Source organism: Anomaloglossus baeobatrachus, chromosome 5, assembly GCF_048569485.1.
Source record: "Anomaloglossus baeobatrachus isolate aAnoBae1 chromosome 5, aAnoBae1.hap1, whole genome shotgun sequence".
In the NCBI taxonomy this organism is placed as follows: domain Eukaryota; kingdom Metazoa; phylum Chordata; class Amphibia; order Anura; family Aromobatidae; genus Anomaloglossus; species Anomaloglossus baeobatrachus.
This window is the reverse complement of record NC_134357.1, coordinates 233,057,080-233,081,230: the sequence shown is the minus strand read 5'-3', so window position 1 is coordinate 233,081,230 and position 24,151 is coordinate 233,057,080. Positions and strand designations below refer to the sequence as shown.

The following is a 24,151-nucleotide window of genomic DNA, read 5'->3' as shown; positions in this document are numbered from 1 at the left end:
GTGAACTGAGTGACGTCACTGCTGCCAGCCGGGTCCTTGTCAGTGTTTCCCGGAGTCTGGAGATATCGGACATGTTTTTGGGCTCTCCAGACTCGGATGTAGCAGAGCCAGGACCGTTGTGGGACCTTGCATGGATTATGTCGGACCTGCAGGAGAGTTTTTTGGGGTTAATAAAAAGTGGTGAAAGAGGGTGCTTTTTGATATTTTATTCCAAATAAAGGATTTTTCTCAGTGTTTGTGTATTTCTTTTTACTTATAAGATTAGTGATGGGGTTTCATAGACCCCCTTCCCATCACTAATTTTGGGCTTGATAAACGTTGTGAGCTGTTATTAACCCTTCATTACCCCAACTGCCACCACATCAGGGCAATCTGGAAGAGCTGGATAAAACATGTTCCTCACCAAAGTGAGTCTAGCCTTTTGATTCTTTTTGCTAATGAGAGGTTTAGTCACTGCAAAGTGGGCTTTCAGTCAAAATGCTCTTAAATGTCGTGACACTGTATGACAAGACAGATCCTTACCCTGTTCAGTGCTGAACTGGCGAGAAATTCCAGCTGCAGTGTTGAAACGATTACTCATGGAGATTCTCCGCATTATCATATCCGCTCTTGCATTTGTCTTTCGAGTGCGAGCAGCCTTCTTGGGGAGACTTGAATGAAGTTGAGATGTTGTAAAGATGAAATTCTCAAAATCACAGACTTGGAACAACCAACTTCTCTTGCTATGGATGATAAGGTTACTCTTTTAGTATCATCTGGACAACCTGCTGCTGGAGGGTTTGTCACTTTGGAACGGCACACCATTTTTGCAAAGTCGGTGCAAACTGGAAAGTTAAGCTGCCAGTTACATAGGGTTTGTCAGATATTTAAGGAAAATAGCACCAGGTGCCAGATTAATACCAATAACTTGCAAGAATCTGAAAGTGTTCTCTAATTTTGATCAGTGTTCTTTTTCATTTCTCATTTACATTTGTATTATGTGCTTAGGAATAAATTCATTTTATGAAATAAGTAAACTAGCAGTATTTTAAACTTGTTAGGATATATTCACAGGACTACACAATGACAGCAACATTTAGGAAATTGTGTGCTGTTCTCTAATTTTGATCTCCAGTGTACTTGCATTACACTGCTGTGACCCACTATACTTCCACAATTGCTATACCCTCACACCTAAGTGATCTTACTTAGCATGTCTCAGCTGAATGGACGAGGTTACTTCATAGAGCATGAGAAGAGCATGAGAACACAAGCAGATTGTAACATGTATGTAAATGATCATGATACACTGAGTGCCTGCACTTGTTAAGTTAGTTGCTCATGTTTTTTTTTACATGTATAACAAAAATGGAGTTAATGTATTCATTAATTGCAGCGTATGCACATTATTGCTTTGACCCTAATGCAAAAGCAGTACAAACGCCTAGGAACTAGCAGAAGACTGCTTAGTGTTCCACTATAAAACATTGTACTGTACAGAAGCTACATAGCTATTAACTTCAGACAATTACATGATTTTTTTTCACTGTAACACCCACATACAGTATACCCCAGCTTCTTGTACAGCAGCCTCTTAATAGTCCAGAAATGTTGCATATCAGTAACGGTGTAATACGCAGTATATATCAGTCGAAATTCAAATAAAATCAAATTTAATAAGAAATACATTAAATTTAGCAGAAGCACGGATATGCAGTGCTATTGCCAGATACATACAGAGCTGTACTCCCAGAACATACATACATACATAGAGATGTCATAACCCCCAACATTAATCTGCACAGTCTAAGCTTTGTCATAAAATAGTTAATGTCACCATGTAATTTATTCTATCAGAGAAAGTGATGTGTACTATTATACATAACGCTCCACAGCACACTCTAAACAGTCTCCCTATGTAGGGGTACATGTTTGGTTTTATTGAAATACAAGAAATTATTCCATTTATAAAATCAGGAGGTAGCAGCAAATAAGAAACTGGATTGTAGGACGGCCTCATCATCTGATTTATTAAATATCAAACAATTCTCTAGTGGTCAACAAGCAGCAAAAGGCAAGCCGCTGGTTGTCTACATTGCTTCTCTGGATCTGAAGTGGGTGTTCGGAAAAGTGACGGCAGGCATGTATGCATGTGTGTATGTGTGTATGTGTGCAATGTACGCATGTATAAAACAATTTCCTATGCACAAAACCGCTAGAAATCAGCTTTGAGTATCTGACGGGAGCAAACTGCTTAGCGATAGAGGAAGTCAGCCTGGATATTTGCCCCAATCTCCGTCTCCCATTTGTCACCGTTGTTTAGGAGTTTTTCTTTGTTGTACAGGAGTTCCTCGTGGGTTTCTGTGCTAAATTCAAAATTGGGGCCCTGCAATAAAGAGAACAGATGAGAAGCAAAAAATAACTAGGAATTTACACCTCACTTTTCTTTCTAAAATGTATATCGCCTCACCACAGTTTTCTTAAAGTTATTACTAGACTGGAAAATATCACAGGAAGATATTAGGGTATATAAAAAGAGAAAATCAGGGGAGTCCCTCTATAAAATCACTTACGCCACATCTAGAATATTGGAACCAGGTATGGGCTCCACATTCTAAGAAGGATATTGGGAAGTTAGAGCCAGTTCAAAAGGTGGCCACCATTCATTAGTGAGAGGTTCGAAAAATTGGGCATATTCATCTTCGGCAAAAAAAACTAACCCACAAACCATGCTCTCATTTACATATATAAATACATGAGTATCAATACAATATATCAGCATTTAAAAAGGGTTGGATAGCTTTCTTATAACAAATGACATGGTGGATTACAAATAATAAAGTGATACATAATTATGAATGGACTGGGAAAGGTTAAACAAAAATAAAGAACTACTAATCCATCAAGTTCAAATTCTGTAATTCTGTTATGTGTTCACACTTAAAAGTATCTAAGTAGGGGTGCCAAGAACTTAATGGCAGGTAGATGCAGACTACCTGCTTCTGCCTGATGTCTATCTCTCCAGACTCAGATAGGTCACTGACCACTTGTGATATCACAAGATGCAAGAAAATTGCGGTCAGATTGACAGCAGTTCCTGCTCTATCGCTCTGCGGATGGGGTGTCACTGCTGATGCAATGTTGATTGACAGTGAGCTCCCCACTGCCTAAAGGGGGCTTTACACGGTAGCGATATCGGTAACGATATCGCTATCGTGCGTACCAGCCCCCATCGTTTGTGCGACACGGGCATATCGTGCACCCCCGTCACACGGCTTACCTGCCCTGCGACGTCACTCTGGCTGACGATCCGCCTCCTTTCTAAGGGGGCGGGTCATGCGACGTCACACGGCAGGCGTCCAATAGAAGCGGAGGGGTGGAGATTAGCGGGATGTAAACATCCCGCCCACCTCCTTCCTTCCGCATTGCCAGTGGAGACAGGTAAAGAGATGTTCCTTGCTCCTGCGGTGTCACATACAGCAATGTGTGCTGCCGCAGGAACGACGAACAACATCGCTAATGAGAGGTGACCGATTTTTGGATTTAGGACGACCTCTCCTCGGCAAACAATTTGACACTTTTGCGATCGTTTTAGGTCGCACAAAAGTGGTCACACGCTGCGATATCATTAATGACGTCGGATGTGCGTCACTAACGACGTGACCCTGACGATAAAACATTAACGATATCGTAGCGTGTAAAGCCCGCTTAACTGCGGGGAGCCAGCTATCAATCAGCATGATGTCAGCAGGGACACCCAGTTGACAGAGCAGAACTGAAGATAAAGAACTGCTCTGCTGACATTGTTGAGGTTGTCGCCAAGCAGAAATGGCAAGCAGTTAGCAACTAGCTGCTGATTGGTTATTCTCCTCTATGGGGCTAAGAACTTAAGTCCAACATAATCTTTTTAGGGTACACTGGTTCCACTTTTTAGGGTACACCGCTATTGTTTAGCGATAAATGGCTGTGCATTTTATTTTTGTCACTTGTGCAAATTAACTTTTAGGCTATGTGCGCACTTACCGGATTTTGCCGCGGATTTTCCGCAGATTTGCTGCATGTTTCGCTGCAGAAAATGTTCATAACATCTCTGCAGTGAATCACCAGCAAATCCTATGGAGAAAAAAAATCCTGTGCGCACTGGGCGGAATTTGACAGCTGCATGTTTTGCTGCGGGAATCCCGCAGCAAAAACAAGTGCATGTCACTTCTTTTCCGCACGTCGCTGCGGGATTTCACTCCATTGACTCAATGTTAATCATGAAATCCCGCAGGGAATAACGCAGGCAGCAAATTCTGTGCGATTCACTGCGTTTTCCTGCGTTATTCCCTGCGGTATTTCGCGGTTTACCTCCGGTAATGTGCATCGCTTGTCTGCGGTTTTGCAGGGAAGTGATGTCATTACAGGAAGAGGAAGCCGTGCAGAGTAAACACACAGACACAGAACACATAGACACAGACACATAGAACACACATAGAAAGAAAACGGAAATATAGAAAACAAAGAACGTGGGCTCCGCTGCATATTTACCTTCCAGCCGAGGTAAGCACACAGCGGCGGCCCGGTATTCTCAGGCTGGGGAGGGAGAGGGACAGGGTTAATGTCCCCCGCCTCACTCCCACCTCCCGCAGCCGAGAATATCAGCCGCAGCTGCCCCGGCACTGTCGCATGCATTATGCGGCAATACCGGCGTGTCCCCGGCTCTTCTTGCCACCGTGTAGCAGTGGTAGCAAGGTAATACAAGGGGTTAATGATGGTGGGGGACCACCGCCATTAACTCCAGGCTTGATCATGGCAGCGTCTATGTGACAGCTGACATGATCAACCCGTAAGTAAAGTGAAAAAAACACAGACACCGAAAAATCCTTTATTTTAAATAAAACAAACAAGCCTCGTTCACCATTTTATTAACCCCTCCCGAAACAAAGCTCCGGCGTAATCCACCGCTCCGGCGTAATCCACAGGTCCTGCGCTGCTTCCATCCAGCCGCCACTGTCACAGCCACAGCGCTGAATGAAAGCAGCAGACAGCAGAGGTAATTACCGGTCATTTCCCACGGCCGGTAATGTGAACTCACTGCCGACCGTGGGAAATGCAGCGATCTGTCCTCTGTCTATCTATCCCTGTCTATCTATCCCTCTATCTATTCTTCTGTCTATCTACTATCTCAGAATTAAATGACTTTTTTTTTTTTCAATGTGCTTTATTGCAAAACCGCGGCAATACCGCGAATAATACCGCGGTAAAACCGCGGCAAACCGCATGCGGTTTTCGGGTGCGGTTTCCCCGCGGTTTTTTACCGCGGGTGCGGTAATCTTTGAGAGCATGCGGAATTTTCACAAGAAGATTCCATTTCCCAGTGCGCACATAGCCTTAATCAATTTGTCTGCTGCCGCAAATGTCAGATTGTAATTGCAGCCACGCATAGTCTACTCTCATACTATAAGACCAGGTTCACTGAAGCATATTTCACAATCCATATACGGACCGCAATGTCCAGACTGACCTCACATCTCCAGCCCCAAACTTGCCACCGGACCAGGCAATACACTCTGTGAACCTGGCCTAACAGAATAGTTATCTTTCACTGCAATTTCGTCTGATGATAAAAAGATAACAGCTCAGAAGTGACTGAGGACTTACTGCTCAGAGGGAAAAAGTGATATTTTACCTTTTTTTTGTTAAAATGAAATCGCATGGAATATTAGCATAGATATCACGTCCCAAAGTAAACCTCTGCCTGCCAAAACCAGTCTTCACCTTCCTAACCAAGGCAAATTTTTCAAATCTGATGCATGACTCTTTATATATACTTGGAAAGCCTCACATATTCTAGCGATTCTGAGATTATTACATGACACGTTGAACTTTGTTAATTGCTAAATTTAAGTCAATATGATTTGCATTTATGAAAATATCACAAATTTGACAAATGTAGAAACGTGCAAATGTTATAAATGTGAAATTGTATTCCCTTAAAAGTCAACCACCACAATTAATAAATTCCATTTACCGCATGTCTGCTTTACATCAGCTTCATTTTTAAAAGCTCTGGGGTTTTGCAAAGAAGATAGAAAGCTTTGATGTTTAGCAGCAAGTTTTCAATTGTTCAATTAAATTTACAAAACCGGTTGTGTTTTGAGGGGCTACTTCACATTTCAAGTAACGTTTGGGGTTTTCTGACATATAAACCCCTCAAACAAGACTCCATCTTAAAAACTACACCTTTTTATGACAAAAAAAACCCTTCACATGCTTCAAAAGAGTTAACCCAAATTGAAAGGAAAGGGAAAAAAAAAAAAACCAAAAAAACACACAACATTTTACTGAAAGGAAGCTGTAGCCCTAAAGAGCTCCTGAGGTGTTAAAATAGTAGAACCCCCCACAAGTGACCCCATGTTGGAAACTACACCCCTCACAGATTTTATCTTAAGGTGTGCTGAGCATCTTTAAGCCACAATTATTTTACAGAATTTTATACCACTGGACCATCAAGATAAGTGGGGAAAAAAATATGCTTTTTTTCTTTTAAATTTATTAGGAGATTTTTTAAAACAGATTTTTCCATTTTCCCAGAGAGTAATAAATTATATTTTATCAGAAACTCGGGCTTGGGAGGGAAGGAGCCATATTAGACTTTTGGAGTACAGATTTTCCTGGAATAGTTTATGGGCGTAAAGGGCGCTTTACACGCAGCGACATCGCTAGCGAAAGCACTCACCTCCGTTGTTTGTGCGTCACGGGCGAATCGCTGCCCGTGGCGGACAATATCGCTAGTACCAGTCACAGGTATTTACCTTCCTAGCGACGTCGCTGTGGGCGGCGAACAACCTCTGTTTTAAGGGGGAGGTTTGTGCGCCGTCACAGCGATGTCACACAGTGGCCGCCCAATAGAAGCGAGGGGCGGAGACCAGCCGCATTAACGACACGCCCACCTTGGTGCCGGAGGACGCAGGAACGCTGTTCGTCGTTCCCGGGGTGTCATACGTAGCGATGTGTGCTGCCTCAGGAACGACGAACAATCTGCGCCAGAACCAGCAACGATATTTGGGAAATGAACGACGTGTTAACGATCAACGATAAGGTGAGTATTTTGGATCGTTAGCGGTCGCTCGTAGGTGTCACACGCAACGACGTCGCAAACAAGGCCGGATGTGCGGCACGAATTCCGTGACCCCAGCAATATCTCGTTAGCGATGTCGTTGCGTGTGAAGTGGACATTATTTGCAGAGCCTCTTTTTTCAGTGTTTTAAACTATATTTTTAACCCCAGTGGTGTTTGAGAAATAAGCAAAGATGTGGCAAAGTGAAAATTGCTTTAGTCCTCATACACTGCTCAGCTTGTGATTCTGAAGGGAACATAAATTGGGAGGCGGACACTTGCTGTTACAGTAATGACAGATGTTAATGGCAGTTTGAACACACTGTGGGGTCAGAAAGGGGAGGGGGAAAAAAAAAAAAAAAAACACATTTGGCTTTGAGAGCATATTTTTTTTTTTTTGTTTGTGAAAGGGGTGGGGGGGAACCATGTCTCTTTCTAGAGCCTTTGAGCTACTAGTAATGAGGAAACCCCCCTATATTTCCATAGATAGATATCAGTGGGTGCTTGTGTTTTGCTTCATAAATGATCATTTTTTGGATAAATAACATTTTGGATAGCATTTTTAGGATGAAATTTTTCCTGTGCTCTACACAGAACACTTCCAGTACCTGTGAAAAGTTTAGACACTCTGATCATGTATGGATTTTCTTGATCTTATTGGAACGTACACATTTTACATTCACTCCCTGACAAAGCTCGTGTGAAACGCACACTGGTGTGTGGGGTGGCAGCAGTGTGCCCACTATGAACCCGGTCACTACTATTCGATCTTTTTCTTTCTAGGATTGATATAACCTTTTTCATAGAGTGTCCTTATTGGTATGTATTGGCACATGCACCTGATATACTTACTTTGTGTAGCCTTTCAGCTGCAGATATTTATTTTCTAGGGCACATGCATATGTGTCAATCTGATGGTTTACAAATATTTTAATTTTCACATTTTGTGGTCAATTTACTTTCATGCATCATCTTGCTGGCAAAACAACCACAAGGTAAGGCTAGTTTCACACTTGTGTTCAGCGCATTCCGTCACTATGGAGAATAGCGCAGTCCGTTAACGCACTGCGCTATTTTCCATAGACTTGTATGGACGACGCACTGTAACGCAAGTGTCTGCGTTGCATCCGCTGGACGACGCAGCGTCGTTATTTTGACGCTGCGTCGTGCGGATGGAACGCAGCATGTAACGTTTTTCTGCGCTTGGCGGAGTGTCAAAAAAACGCAACCTGCAGGAATCCGTTAGGCGTCCGTTGTTTTTATAATGGACGCTTATGGTGGCGGATTCCGTTAGAATGCGTCATTTGACGGATTCCGTTAACACAGCTGTCTTTACACAACTGCGCATGCTCATAACGGATTGCGTTATTTTGTACGATCTGTAGCATGCGTTGTGCCACTATATGCAACGCATCCGTTGCATGCGTCACACAACGCAATGTTACGGATCCCGTACAACGCAAGTGTGAAACTAGCCTAACACACATGAAAACAGGGAGGAAAGAAGCAAACAGGTTACACCTTAGATCCCTAAAAGTACCCTGCTTTTACTGGGATACCAGAATTACACTCCATTGGTATTCTTGCAAGCCAGTTCACCAGATAAGGCCGCTTTACACGCTGCGACATCGCTAGCGATCGCAGCCGCCCCCGTCGTTTGTGCGTCACGGGCAAATCGCTGCCCATGGTGCACAATATCGCTAGGACGCGAAACACGTACTTACCTTCCTAACGACGTCGCTGTGGGCGGCGAACAACCTCTTTAAGGGGTAGGTTCGTGCGCTGTCACAGCGCCGTCACACAGCGGGCCACCAATAGAAGCAGAGGGGCGGAGATCAGCCGGATTTAAGTCACTCTCACCTCGTTACCGGAGGGTGCAGGAACACTGTTCGTCGTTGCCGGGGTGTCACACGTAGCGATGTGTGCTGCCTCAGGAACGACGAACAACCTGCATCCTGAACAAGCAACGATATTTGGGAAATGAACGACGTGTCAACGATTTTTCACTATTTTGCGATGATTAGCGGTCGCTCGTAGATGTCACATGCAACGTCGCTAACGACGCCGGATGTGCGTCACGAACTCTGTAACCCCAGCGATATCTTGTTAGTGATGTCGTTGCGTGTAAAGCGGCCTTTAGTCATGTGGAATGACACACACACACACACACACACACACACACACACTTAAGAGTTTAGCCTCATGAAAAAGAGTGCATATATTTCTGTTTTGCTACTTCTTTTGAACACCACAAAAAAAAATAATGTAACTGCACAAGTCACTATGGTGGCGAATAACTTGGTATACCACCAGGAATAATGTCAACACACTGCACAGAGTGCCTCATGGGACATAATGAATGCCAACAAGACACCTCCAGTTTTGAACTTTTGATTTTCATGTAGAGACAAGAGACAAAGAACAAAAAAACAAAAAACACAACCACATGCTGCCACTATCTAGAAGACATGCTATAATGCTATTCCTTCCAGATCCTCCACTCCATGAATTTATGAAAACCCACCTCCACAATAGCATCCACCGGACATGCCTCCTGACAAAAGCCACAGTAAATGCACTTTGTCATGTCAATGTCATATCTCGTAGTACGACGGCTTCCATCTGCACGGGGTTCAGCCTCAATGGTGATGGCCTTACAAGAAAAGAAAAAAAAAAAAAAAAAAAAAAAAATAAAGAATTACATTGCATTACAAAAAAAAAAAAAAAAATGTATTATATATATATATATATATATGTAGTATATATACACACACATGTATGTATGTATGTATGTATGTATGTATGTATGTATATATATATACACATACATACGTGTATACATGTGTGTATATATACTACATATACATTATATATATATATATATATATATATATATATATATATATATATATATATATATATATATATATATATATATAACAGGTGTTGCTGCCTGTTTATGATTGGTCAGCATCATACAAAGAAAAGTACACAGCCCAAATGAAAAGTTTTTGTTTTTTTTTTTAAAAAAAAAAAAGGATCATTCAATAGTTAAGAAATGCTTTAAGTGCTAACATCACCACAACGGGGGCTAAATTGAAAACAAAAAAAAAAAAAAAAAAGTTCCGTTCTGCAGCCATTATTCCATCCAGGTTCCAGTTCAACATTAAGAACTAAGTGAGAGATCCTCTTTAATTTAGGTATGCAACTCAATATCAATTAAAGGGAACCTGTCATCAGAAATTTACCTGTAAACCTAAAAGTTTCCCCCTCTGCAGCTCCTGGGCTGCATTCTAGGAAGCTTCCTATAGTTTTTGTGGCCCCTTTTATACCAAAATAAATACTTTATAAACTTGTACCTTTTCGTATGCAAATTTTGAAAATCGTCCATGGGGGCGGGCTCTCTGGGATCCGTTGCTGTTCCTCCAGCAGATTTACGCCGCCCCCGAACGCTGATTTTCAAACCTCAGGACGCCGCCCCTGGGCGCCCGTGGTCCCGCGCATGTGCTGTGCGACTATAAGGTGCCGAGCACTCTGTGCACGTGTGACCGCTGGTGACTCTTTGCGCGGGCACGAGGTTATGGGCGGCGCTGTGAGTGTCATCAGCAAGTGCCGCCCATAACCTCGTGACCGCACTTTCCCCTTTGCCTCCTGCGTTCTGCGCAAGCGTCTCCTCGTAACCTGTGGTGGCCTCATCCGGTCCTCCCATCTATTTCCTGCTGCAGGGCAAGATGGGAAAGGTGACGTCGGATCATTTGGCCAGCGCTTGCGCAGAACGCAGGAGGCAAAGGGGAGAGCGCAGCCACGGTATTATGGGCGGGCACTTGCAATGCAATCACAGCGCTGCCCATAATCTCGTGCCTGCGACCACGTCACCAGCAGTCCTCGCGTGCACAGGACCTCGGGCGCTGTGGGCGGCGTCCTGATGGATGAAATGAAGCAATGGGGGACGGCGTAAACCAGAAAAAGGGACAGTAACGGACACAGACGGCCTGCCCACATGGAAAATTTACAAGAATTGCAGGCAAAAAAGGTACAACTTTATAAAGTGTTTTATTTGGTTTAAAAGGGGGCACAAAAAGTATAGGAACCTTGCTAGAATGCAGCCCAGGAGCTGCAGAGGGGTAAACTTTTAGGTTTAAAGCTCAATTTCTGATGACAGGTTCCCTTTAAGTGTAGTTTTTTCCCCCCCAATAAGAGGCCATTTTTATTGTTAAAATTAAGTTTCTCAAAATTGCTTTTAATAAAACTTTAAAGGGAACCTGTCAGTTGCAATATGCACCCAGAACCAGGAGCAGTTCTGGGTGCATATTGCTAATCCCTGCTTAACCGTCCCTGTATACACTACCATAGATAAAGGGATCTTTAGAATAAGAATTTCTAAAGATTCTTTATAATATGCTAATGAGGCAAGGGACTAGTCCGAAGGGCGTTATATCCCCTGACTAGTCTGCCTTCTTAGCATGTTAGCACGCCCGCAGGGGTGTACTAACATGCTATTCAATGGAGCATCACCTGCGGTGCCGTGCGTACCTGTGTTTGCTGTGCCGCTCACAACCTCTGATGAAGCCATGTATTTGGTTATTTTTAAGAATCGACACGTACGTTAGGTCTCCTGTCTTTTGCTCTGAATAACCTTTGTCCTCTGACTATATACGGAGTATATGGGTGATGTATATCTGATCATGGTCAACCATTTTTTGTACACTGCGACATATTTATACCTAATTAGTTATCATGGGGGTCTCTGCATTTACTTGGTCATATTTGACTAATCAGATATTATTTGGTCACATTGCCCATTTGCCTGAACCTCCATGATACTAGTTAAAGTTGGCTGCTGTAATGTTTTGGTGTGCCTACAATAATTTGTCTGACCTTTGATCAGATTGTCCCCCTTTTACTCTCTACGTGGGGTATTTAGTCATTACCATCTATTTCTGGTCCGTTTATTTTATTGGCGTCTTTTGCCTTATGTATTGCTATATACAGATCACTTACTGTTAAATATGGACATTGGTTCTATGGTTGTGGATTCTCATTTTAATATTGTTAATAAAAATTTGTAATTTTCTATTGAATATTGTTTATTGATGTGCATTTTTTAAAATAAAAAAAAATTACATGGTTTGGCATCTACTAGTGATGAGTGAGCACTACCATGCTTGGGTGCTCGATATTCATTAAGAGCAGTTTGATGCTTGAATGGGAGAAATGCTTGAGTCCTCCATTGACTTCCACTATACTCAGGAGCTCGAGTCGCTCCCATTCGAGCATCGAACTGCTCTTAATGAGCGAAGGCCTGAGGATCGTGGGAGCAAGCCACGTAAACAGGAACCTTGTTGTTGTGACGGGATGCTATTAGGTCCACGTCCGGAGTGCCCCATTTGCGGCAGATCGACTGAAACACTGCCGGGTGCAGGGACCACTCGCCACCGTCCACGCTTTGACGGCTGAGATAATCTGCCTCCCAGTTGTCCACGCCTGGGATGTGGACTGCAGATATGGTGGACCTGGAGTCCTCCGCCCATTGAAGAATGCGTTGTACCTCCATCATTGCCAGGCGGCTGCGCGTCCCGCCTTGATGGTTGATGTAGGCAACCGCTGTCGCGTTGTGTGACTGGACTCGAATGTGCCTGCCCGCCAGCAGATGGTGAAATGCTAGGAGAGCTAGAAGTACGGCTCTGATTTCCAGCAGATTGATTGAAAGGGCTATATATAAGAATAAGGCTGCACATCAAACTTAGATAATGGTATAATGTCTCAAGCATATGGAAAAATATTGGAATATACAATGAAAAATGCTACTTGCTAATTTGAACATGTGAATAATGAATTGCATACCTGCTATGAATATTAGGAAAAAGGAGATATTTAGCAATCGCATTGATCAATGTAACTGAGCCCCAAAACCTCGTCAAGGTATATCTCTATATTGGGGTCCCTAGCTCTGTGACCCTAACTGTGTGTCATCTCATTGCAATTAAAAACTGCTATGGGTGGAGAGGGGTAACTAAGGACTTTCTTATATAGGAGATGGAAAAAACATGGCCGAAAGGGGCGGAGCTGTGTTCACATTCAGAAAAAAAAACTACATATAACTGAATAGGATAACTGAAGTGAGCACTAATATATATATATGAGTGCAAGCCAAAAATACATACTATATATAAGAATAAGGCTGCACATCAAACTTAGATAATGGTATAATGTCTCAAGCATATGGAAAAATATTGGAATATACAATGAAAAATGCTACTTGCTAATTTGAACATGTGAATAATGAATTGCATACCTGCTATGAATATTAGGAAAAAGATTGCTAAATATCTCCTTTTTCCTAATATTCATAGCAGGTATGCAATTCATTATTCACATGTTCAAATTAGCAAGTAGCATTTTTCATTGTATATTCCAATATTTTTCCATATGCTTGAGACATTATACCATTATCTAAGTTTGATGTGCAGCCTTATTCTTATATATAGTATGTATTTTTGGCTTGCACTCATATATATATATTAGTGCTCACTTCAGTTATCCTATTCAGTTATATGTAGTTTTTTTTCTGAATGTGAACACAGCTCCGCCCCTTTCGGCCATGTTTTTTCCATCTCCTATATAAGAAAGTCCTTAGTTACCCCTCTCCACCCATAGCAGTTTTTAATTGCAATGAGATGACACACAGGGTCACAGAGCTAGGGACCCCAATATAGAGATATACCTTGACGAGGTTTTGGGGCTCAGTTACATTGATCAATGCGATTGCTAAATATCTCCTTTTTCCTAATATTCATAGCAGGTATGCAATTCATTATTCACATGTTCAAATTAGCAAGTAGCATTTTTCATTGTATATTCCAATATTTTTCCATATGCTTGAGACATTATACCATTATCTAAGTTTGATGTGCAGCCTTATTCTTATATATAGTATGTATTTTTGGCTTGCACTCATATATATATATTAGTGCTCACTTCAGTTATCCTATTCAGTGATTGAAAGGGCTGACTCGGACGGAGTCCAAGTGCCCTGTGCTCTGTGGTGGAGACATACCGCTCCCCAGCCGGATAGACTGGCATCCGTGGTGAGAATCACCCAGGACGGGGCCAGGAAGGACTGCCCTTGGGACAGGGAGAGGGGCCGAAGCCACCACTGAAGAGAGCTCTTGGTCCGTGGCGACAGAGCCACTGACTTGTGTAAGGAGGAAGGCCGCTTGTCCCAACAGCGGAGAATGTCCAGCTGCAGGGGGCGCAGATGGAACTGGGCAAAGGGAACAGCCTCCATGGACACCACCATTTCACCCAGCACCAGCATCAGACGCCTGAGGGTATAACGGCGGGGCCTCAGGAGAGAGCGCACCGCCAACTGGAGTGACAGCTGTTTGTCTAAGGGCAACTTCACAAGTGCCGGCAGAGTCTCGAACTGCATCCCTAGGTACGTGAGACTCTGGGTCGGAGTCCGAGTGGATTTGGGAAGATTGACAAGCCACCCGAATTGGGCTAGAGTGCTGAGAGTGAGCGAGACACTCCGCTGACAGTCTGCGCTGGATGGCGCTTTGACTAGAAGGTCGTCCAGGTAGGGGAGCACTGCCAACCCCTGAAGGTTCAGAACCGCAATCACGGCTGCCATGACCTTGGTGAAAACCCGAGGGGCCGTGGCTAACCCGAAGGGGAGAGCCACGAATTGGAAATGATCGTCTCCTATTGCAAAGCGTAGCCAACGCTGGTGTGAAACCGCAATGGGCACATGCAGATAGGCATCTCTGATGTCGATGGACGCCAGGAAATCCCCTTGGATCACTGAGGCAATGACTGATCGCAGGGACTCCATGCGAAAGTGCCGCACCCGAACATGCTTGTTGAGAAGCTTGAGATCCAGGATGGGCCTGAAGGTACCGTTCTTTTTGGGAACTAGGAAGAGGTTTGAGTAGAAACCTCTGAATCGTTCCCGGGCGGGAACTGGTACAATTACTCCGTTGGCCTGCAAGGCTGCCACGGCCTGTGAAAAGGCGGCGGCCCTGGAGCAGGGGGGAGTTGAGAGAAAAAAAATCTGTTTGGCGGGCTGGAAGAAAATTCTATCCTGTAGCCGTGAGAGATGATCTCTCACCCACTGATCGGAGACTTGTTGAAACCAAGCGTCGCCAAAGTGGGAGAGCCTGCCACCGACTAAGGACGTGGCTGGATCGGACAGAGAGTCACGAGGAGGAGGCTGCTCTGGAGCGCCAGTTGGATTTCTGGTCCTTGGCTGAGTTAGCGGACGAGGCGGAGGGCTTAGAGGACGACCAGTTGGAGGAACGAAAGGAGCGAAACCTCGACTGAATCCTACCCTGGGCAGGTTTCCTGGTCTTGGTTTGTGGCATGGAAGTACTCTTCCCGCCAGTAGCCTCTTTAATAATTTCATCCAGCTGTTCACCGAACAGCCGGGAACCAGCAAAAGGGAGCCCAGCAAGGTACTTCTTTGAAGAAGCATCTGCCTTCCACTCTCGAAGCCACAAGGTCCTGCGGACAACGAGGGAATTAGCCGAAGCCACCGCAGCGCGGTGAGAAGCCTCCAGCATGGCAGACATGGCATAAGAAGAAAAAGCTGAAGCTTGAGAAGTTAAGGCAACCATCTTGGGCATAGATTCCCTGGTGAGGGAATGCATCTCCTCCAGACTATCAGAGATGGCTTTGAGGGCCCACACTGCTGCAAAAGTTAGAGAAAATGCGGCCCCCACCGCTTCATACACGGATTTGGCCAGAAGGTCAATCTGACGGTCAGTGGCATCCTTAAGGGAAGTGCCATCAGCCACCGACACAACGGTCCGGGCTGAGAGCCTAGACACCGGAGGCTCTACCTTTGGGGAGTGAGCCCACTCCTTGACCACCTCAGGTGGAAAGGGAAAACGGTCATCAGAACCACGCTTTGGGAAGAGTTTGTCAGGACAGGCCCTGGGTTTGGTCACAGTGGCCTGAAAACTGGAGTGGTTAAAGAACACACTCTTTACTCTCTTAGGCGAGGTAAACTGGTGCTTTTCTGCCAGAGAGGGTTGCTCCTCTGATACTGGCGGATTGAGATGCAGCACAGAATTAATGGAAGCAATCAAGTCACTAAATTCTGAGTCACCCTCGGAAGGAGCTATGGGGCACATGGAGTTAGCCTCCGAGCCCCCTGTATAGGCATCCTCCTCATCCTGCGGGTCCTCAGCCCTTGAATCAGAGCCACGGGATGAGGAGGGAGAGGGAACCCTGCGGAGCCTCTTAGATGGACGGGGTCCGTGCCCTGATGATGAATCCTCTGTGAGCTCCAGACCTAAAGGCCCCTTAGCAAGAGCATTAGAGGCACCCTGTGAAGGGGGCTGATGCATATTCATCAAAGTCCTGGACAGAAGTCCCATGGACTCAGCAAATGACTGGGAGATAGACCTAGAAAAGGACTCTACCCAGGCCGGGGGTTCAGCCACATGTGCAGGAGCAGCCTGAGAGACCACTGGGCCCGAGACCCCAGGCCGTGGCACCTCCAAGTTAGAGCAGACCTCACAATGTGGATAGGTGCTCGCTTCAGGCAGCGGAAGCTTACATGCAGTCGCACACAAGCAGTGAGGAGGGTCCCTCCCCTGTGCAGGACGGCCACCGGGAGGGGCCATGCCTGTCCCTCAGCATGAGTGACATGCGAGGGCAGGTAACAGAAACTAGGCCTCCGGCAAAGCCGGGGCCTAAATTTAAGCAGCGCAGGCACCATCGGCGCGGTTCTCAAGCGAAAAGCCAGAGGACCGGCCAAAAATGCTAAAAAACACAGTAAACACACTCTCCCTCCACAATAAATGAGTGCTCCGGTCCAGCAGGGTCCTCAAGGGGCTGTGGTCGGAGACCGGTCTCCTGCCAGGCATGGAGACCGTGCTGGCTCCCACTTCAAGCCAGAGCCCAGGAGGGATGGTGAAGGAGCACGGCATGTAAGGCTCCAGACTTGGAAATCAACCTTACAACACCACCGACACAGTGGGGTGAGAAGGGATATGCCGGAAGTCCAGACGTGGACCCGCATTTCTTCAATCTTCTTCCAAAAAAAGAAAAAAAATCATATGAGAACGCATGTGTGGATGTATGCCTCCTGAACACAAAGCGAAAAAACTGGTTGTGACTGGTTCACCAGGGGGTGTATAGGCTCAGAGGGAGGAGCTACACCTTTTAGGTGTAGTACTTTGTGTGTCCTCCGGAGGCAGAAGCTATACACCCAAGGTCTGGGTCTCCCAAAGGAACGATAAAGAAAACATGTTTCCCTACACAGTTTCATACTGCTAGGTGTTTTACTAACATTTATTCATGAAAATATCAGAGGAACAACACAATATCCAGATGCGACAAGAGCTGCTTCACAATTATTAATTCACTATATCAGACAAGTCCTGAAAAGTGACCGTTCCTCTTTCATAACCGTGATAGGCAGTATTGTCATTAGGGCTGCTGCCTCTTTACCTGAGCAGGACAGATGGCTTCACAGAGCTTGCATGCAATACAGCGTTCTTCTCCAGATGGGTACCTGCGTAATGCATGCTCACCACGAAACCGTGGGCTTAAGGGACCTTTCTCAAAAGGGTAATTGATAGTGGCAGGCTCCCGGAACAAGTAGCTTAAGGTCATTCCTAGCCCTGAAAGGAAAAAAGAAAAAAAAAAAAAAAAAAAAAAAAATGGAGAACGCTACAAACAAGAGCAAAATAAATAATGCCTTAATGATAGCAGATAGTTCCACCTCTGAACAGCTCCGTCCAAAGCAATGTTTGGGCCGCCCGGTCAGTCACGGCCTTAAAGCTTGTTTCTTCTTCTCTGGCATTTACATACTCTAATGAAGGAGGAGGCAAAAAAGAGAAAAACACTGATCAAATTAGACAACTTTTCACTTTACACTAACCCCTCTAAAATAATTAAATTTTTAGAGGTCATTTTTGATTCACTGTTGCTCAGCTGTCAGCCCAGTGATATGAGACAATAAGCTTTATACCTTCAATTACAGCTGGCCAAACATCCGCGGGTCCCTACATGGGGACTTGGGGAGAAGCCGCACCAAAAGCTCCGCTCCCCCCATACCTCCCCTGATAAATAAAGGTCATCCGAACATGTCAAACCTCACAAATTCAAAAGACATAGAATAACACTTAAGGGAGGGGCAGAATTTCTGCTAAAGAAGACATTTCTGTCAAGTTGTTGCTACCCTTTAAAATTCCACTGCTGTGCATTGCAGGTACATTTATTAAAGAATGGATCTGTAGATAAGAGCCACCATGTAGTCACACCTCAGGTCAGGTCGGTAACTTACTGAACGAATACAGCTGGGGTGCCAGGCCAAAAGATCGGATCGGTGCCTGGGAACATGAGGGACCTTGAAAGAAATACGAGGGGAAAAAAAAAAAGGCGTTACAATGGGCATTACGAGATCCATGACCATCCCAGCTCTAATTATACAGAAGAGATCACTTACAGATCCCTTCATGTAAAAAGCTCCTTTCATCTACAGAGCCAGAGGCACAGCACAGCTTTGAGCAGACTCTCCTCATTTAATGGGAACTCTATCGCATACACATAGCCCCTAAACTACAGTCTGTGTAATATAGGATGTAATAGGTCCCTGAAATGTGCCTTGCTGTATAAGAGATTAGAAAGCATCACACTACATGTGGCACGTTGGATGAACAGACTCCCATCATATGACATTACAGTGGATGAACACTATCAATTCAAACCTTTCCCAATAAAAGGATGGGATATAAAAATACACAGGGTCTACAAAAAAAAAAAAAATAAAAAAAAAAATAAAAATATCACACCGAAGAAAATTTTGTGCAATTCCCCCATCATTCCTGGAATATAAAACTTCATATTGTCATGGGTGTGTCACCCTTGACAGACAGTCCTGTGGTGTCCAGCTGTAGGAGGTCACAGTGTTTGGTTACACAAGCTGCTCCCTGACTTTCCCTTTTTCCCTGCTTGGGGTTAATCTCTTTCTCATTAGGACCCTGCGGATTACCTCACCTTTCAGCTGTTAATCATCAGCACTTCCCTTTGTGTTTTTAAATACTCTCATTCCCCTTGCTGTTGGTTGGTGATGGGTTTTTAATCCCTTTACAAGTCTTGAGTATAAGGCTATGTGCGCACGTTGCGTACAGTCACTGCAGAAATTTCTGCAGCGATCTGAATAGCACATGTGCGCTTTAAATCGCTGCAGAAATGTCCGTAGTGAAAAAAAAAAAGCCGATTCCATGCGCTCTGCCTGCAGCTCCTCCCATAGACAGAGCAAGAGCTGCCGGCAAAGCGCACGGAAGAAGTGACATGTCACTTCTTAGAACGCAGCGCTTCGGCAGCAGCCGAAGCGCTGCGCTCTAAAACGCCACATGCGCACGGCCCCTGCACAATCTCCATACTGTGCAGGGGACGCAGGACGCATGCAGTTACGCTGCGCTACAAAGCGCAGCGTAACTGCATGAATTACGCACACGTGCGCACATAGCCTAAGCAGTCGGCTTGTATTCATCTGGAGAGACTTTGTTGTTGCAGTTCCTCTCAGAGTCACCAGGAGATATGTTATTCATATACTTTCCCCTGTGTGTTCTTTAGTACTTAGTGGAGTTGACTAAACACTCATCCCAAACCTGTACTAACCTTTTGGACTTACTGATTTGAAAAAAAGTGGGCCCCTGGTGCATAAACTTGAGTACAAACGTAATACACTTTGCTCTACATACTCACCTTTGCTGGCCCTGGATGGACAACTCTGCTACCTGACTCTGAAGGAACTTTGGCTTGTAATTTAGGCCTCCCTAGTAAATTCTGAGTTTCTATTGTGCATCAGGAACCTTCCTTATAAACCACAGCAATAACTGTTACTCTTGGTCTGGCTATGTAGCAGAGACTGTTACAAGAAGGTGAGCTTCTGTGTCATAACATATGTAAAAAAAAAATAAAACGGTGTCTGTTTATATGATGAAATAGCACTTAAGTGACTGGCAGCTCAAAGAATGTACACAGAGCCCCACCATCTGGATTCAGGGTGATGGGACTCCATGTTTATTATGATCTGCTCCACTTGTTGGGTGGCATGACCTGTGATGAAACATGGCAGCCATTTACAAGTTCCCCAGATAATTATTCCAAGATGTGGAGGAGTTTGTGTGTATTTTTTCTGTCTTGCTGGATTACAGGCTATTAGCCAATAATCTGCTCCGGTGATCGTGTGACATAGTGGAGGGACAGATGGCCCATCTGACATGGGCAGTACAAGGCTTTCCCATGGCATGCAGTCCTCACTTTGTATTTATATTCCACTTGTAGCCCAATGTAACATTTGGTAATCACCCTACTGCACATTACAGTATTAACCCTCTAACACCTGATCACAGAGGGTCCCGTGCAATGTGTGACCCATCTACCGCTCAGCCACATAATCAGCCTGTGTTCACTATTGTGGGGCAAGCAGGGCTAAGAAAAGGAAATGTGTGGACAGATCCATGTATATTTAACCTTTTTTTTTGCAAGGGCTGCATGTGTATTATTTTTATGGATTTGAAGTTGATGGCACAAAAGAGTGACACAAATAAATGCAATGCAAAACGAGGAGAGTCATTTCAGCCTCTCGTTACATTAGGTAGGCTTCATTCAGACATCAGTACTTTTCACATAAGCAATAAAATCACACGGGTGTTTTGGATCTGAATGTCATTACTGTTTGCTCAGTGATTTTCATGAACATCTCCTATCCATTACAATGTTAAGAACAGCCAACAGACTGACTGTACACTGATGCAATCCGTGTGCTGTACGTGGTTTTCACTGACTTGCAAAGTGTGCCCCTGCTGTGTACTGTGTAATGGCCGTGTCTGACTGTGCAGGGACATGATCTGATTATACCACAATCTTGGGTAGGGGAGGAAGTAAAAGTATATAGATATTACAGCACAGGATCACAAATAATTTTCTCTTTCTTTCTTTGTAACAAATTTTAAAAACTGTATGGAAAGGTTTTACTCACAAAAAGATTAAGCTATGATCCCGTGATGTAATGTCTGTATATTTTTGGATACTTCATCCCTGGCTCAGGAGATGTGGTGTGATCAGACACAGCCATTACACAATATATATCAGGGACACATTTATAAGATCTGGTTCTTGGAATTCAGCAAGAAACTTTCCCCCCCCCCCCCCATGAGATATAGCCAATTACTGTTGCGCTGATGATCTGGCCACTCTTCTTACAAAAGATCAACAACATCCGCAAATAAATCTTTGAAAAATCCCCTCAGAGCCTGGATCCGCTCCTCTCCCGCACCTCAAGCTCACTATCAATATTCGAGCCTGTCACAGAAGAAGTGACGCGTCTCCTTGCCTCTTTCCGCCCAACAACATGAACCAGTGACCCTCCTCCCTCACATCTCCTTCAGGCTCTCTCCCCAGCTGTGACTACATATCTAACCAAAATGTTTAACCTTTCTCTATCATCGGGTATCTTTCCTACATGCCATCATAACCCCTCTACTTAAAAAAACCTTCCCAATCAGAACTGTGCCACTAACTACAGACCAGTCTCTAACCTTCCCTTTAGCGCTAAGCTCCTGGAACGCTTGGTCCACTCTCTGCTAATCCGCTATTTATCTGAAAACTCACTTCTTGATCCTGCTTAATCTGGTTTCCGCTCTTTACACTCCACCGAAACGGCCCTCACCAAAGTCTCAAATGATCTATTAACAGCAAAATCTGAAGGCCACTATTCCCTATTGTTTCTCTTGGATCTCTCAGCTGCTTTTGACACTGTGGATCACCAACTTCTCCTCACCATGCTCCGCTCTATTGGCCTCAAGGACACCGCTCTTGCCTGGTTCTCCTCCTATCTCTCCGACCGCTCCTTCACTGTTTCCTTTGCTGGCTCTTACTCCACTCCTCTCACCCTCGGGGTTCCTCAAGGCTCCATCTTGGGCCCGCTCCTTTTCTCTCGATACACCGCCCCTATTGGACAAACCATCAGCAGATTCGGTTTCCAATACCAATTCTATGCTGATGACACCAAATTATATACATAATCTCCAATCATCACCCTGCTTTGTTACAAAATACCAGAGATTGTCTGTCTGCTGTCTCTCTCAAAGCATGTCCTCCCTCTATCTGAAACTGAATCTCTCCAAAACTGAGTTTCTTGTGTTTCCTCCCTCTACCAACCAACCTACACCCGACATCTCAATTACCTTCAATGATTTAATCATTATTCCCAAGCAGCATGCTCGCTGTCTTGGGGTCATATTTGACTCAGAACTCCCCTTCATTCCTCATATACGATCACTCACTCGCACATGTCATCTGCATCTCAAAAACCTCTCCAGAATCCGACCATTTCTTACTTTCAAAACTGCAAAAACCCTTACTGTTGCTCTTATTCATTCCCGCCTGGATTACTGCAACTCTTTATTGATTGGTCTCTCTTGGACCAAACTCTCCCCTCTCCAATCCATCTTGAATGCAGCAGCCAGGGTCATATTCCTGTCCAGCCGCTTCATCGATGCCTCCACCTTGTGCCAGTCACTACACTGGCCACCTAGCAGCTACAGAATACAATACAAACTCATATCCCTCACCCACAAAGCTCTCCACAACTCTGCACCACCATATATCTCATCCCTCATCTCTGTCTATGATCCTACCCGCCCCCTTCGTTACACAAATGATCTTAGACTAACATCCGCCAAAATACAAACCTCTCCGTCTCCAAGACTTTTCTCGTGCCGCGCCAGTTTTCTAGAATGCACTAACCCAAAGAATGCGACTAATATCCAGCCCCCAAGTTTTTAAGTGTACATTAAAAACACATCTCTTCAGACAAGCTTATCATAATAACTTACTACTAACCTAACTCTCCCCCGTCCCACCTTTTCAATGCTACTCGTAACCTTCTCTCTCCTATTTTTGTCCTCAGATACTACATACAAGCAATAGCATGCAAGGGCACCCAAAAGGTTACTATCTAAAGGCCAGATCAATCATCTTTATATGTAACCAATAAACTAGCATAACGATGGCCGGCCAGATCTACAAGTGTGCTTCACCGCTTGTGTCCCCCTTCTTCCCTATAGATTGTAAGCTTTCAAGCAGGGCCCTCATTCCTACTGTAGCTGTTGAATTATGTACTATTTTGTTTTGTTTTTGTCTATACAAAGCCCCACCGGATTGTAAAGTGCTGCGGAATATGTTGGCGTTATATAAAATGTAGCAGGGAAGTAAATTGTGAACTAATAAATAATATAATTTCTCTTGTGCTGGATGGGGGAGGGCAACACACAGAAAATCATGTCTTTCACCCTCAGCCAGGTTGGGGGGAGTCTCCAACACCTGGCTATACACGCGCCCCCATGACATCACAGGTTACAGCCAATCATAGGGCTAAATGAATCTTGGTCACAAGCCCTATATTAAGCTGCCCTCTCACCCCCCTCTCTCTCTTCTTGCTCCCTGGATGGACACACAGAAGGATGGCTGAGTACCCCTCATATAGGGATAGATAGTATCATATTGTTGGGTGGGCTGTAACTGTGTGAGTGCCATAGTGGGTGGTATGTAACTGTGGGTTTAATAGTAAAGTATTTGCTGGTGTTTTATTGTATTGTATGTGTATCTATTAGTATATGCTTTATATAATTCTTACACATGTAATCACTATGAAGTGTATTAAGTGTAGTCTTGTTAGTTAATAATAAACTTGTTATATTTTATTATTACAACAAAGTGACTGAGTATATGCTTGTTTGGGATGCACCAGGTATATAGGGCAAAGCAGAATAAAACAATAGGAACAGAGAAATTATTACCCTTGGGAATATATACAGTATATTTGTGATATTGGGAATAGATCCTTTGTGATAGTAAAGAGCCGAAAGTCTTTTACACAATAATAGTTGGTGTGTTGGCGTTTTATCCCCAATTGAACAATATTCCCTTTTACAATAAATAAACTTTATTATTATTGTGCAAAACTAGGAAAAGTATGCAATGGTGGCAGAATAACTATTTTGCGTTGCACTCGTGAACGAAAAACTAATAACTGTGTGCCGCTAAA

General features: G+C 44.3%; 1 protein-coding gene across 2 annotated transcripts in view; it reads right to left on the bottom strand.

Annotated features, from left to right (window-relative positions):
• Positions 1 to 1,635: 1,635 nt before the first annotated feature.
• The window catches only part of NDUFS8 (NADH:ubiquinone oxidoreductase core subunit S8), a 29,594-nt gene continuing 7,078 nt past the window's right edge, over positions 1,636 to 24,151 (bottom strand). For both annotated transcript variants that reach the window (XM_075347343.1, XM_075347342.1), the window contains exons 3-7: positions 18,377 to 18,439; positions 17,813 to 17,902; positions 17,539 to 17,711; positions 9,605 to 9,733; positions 1,636 to 2,365 (exon numbers count right to left, since the gene is read on the bottom strand). In XM_075347343.1, the coding sequence (XP_075203458.1) occupies positions 2,234 to 2,365; positions 9,605 to 9,733; positions 17,539 to 17,711; positions 17,813 to 17,902; positions 18,377 to 18,439 (587 nt within the window). In that variant the 3' untranslated portion in view covers positions 1,636 to 2,233. The remainder of the gene's footprint in view (positions 2,366 to 9,604; positions 9,734 to 17,538; positions 17,712 to 17,812; positions 17,903 to 18,376; positions 18,440 to 24,151) is intronic.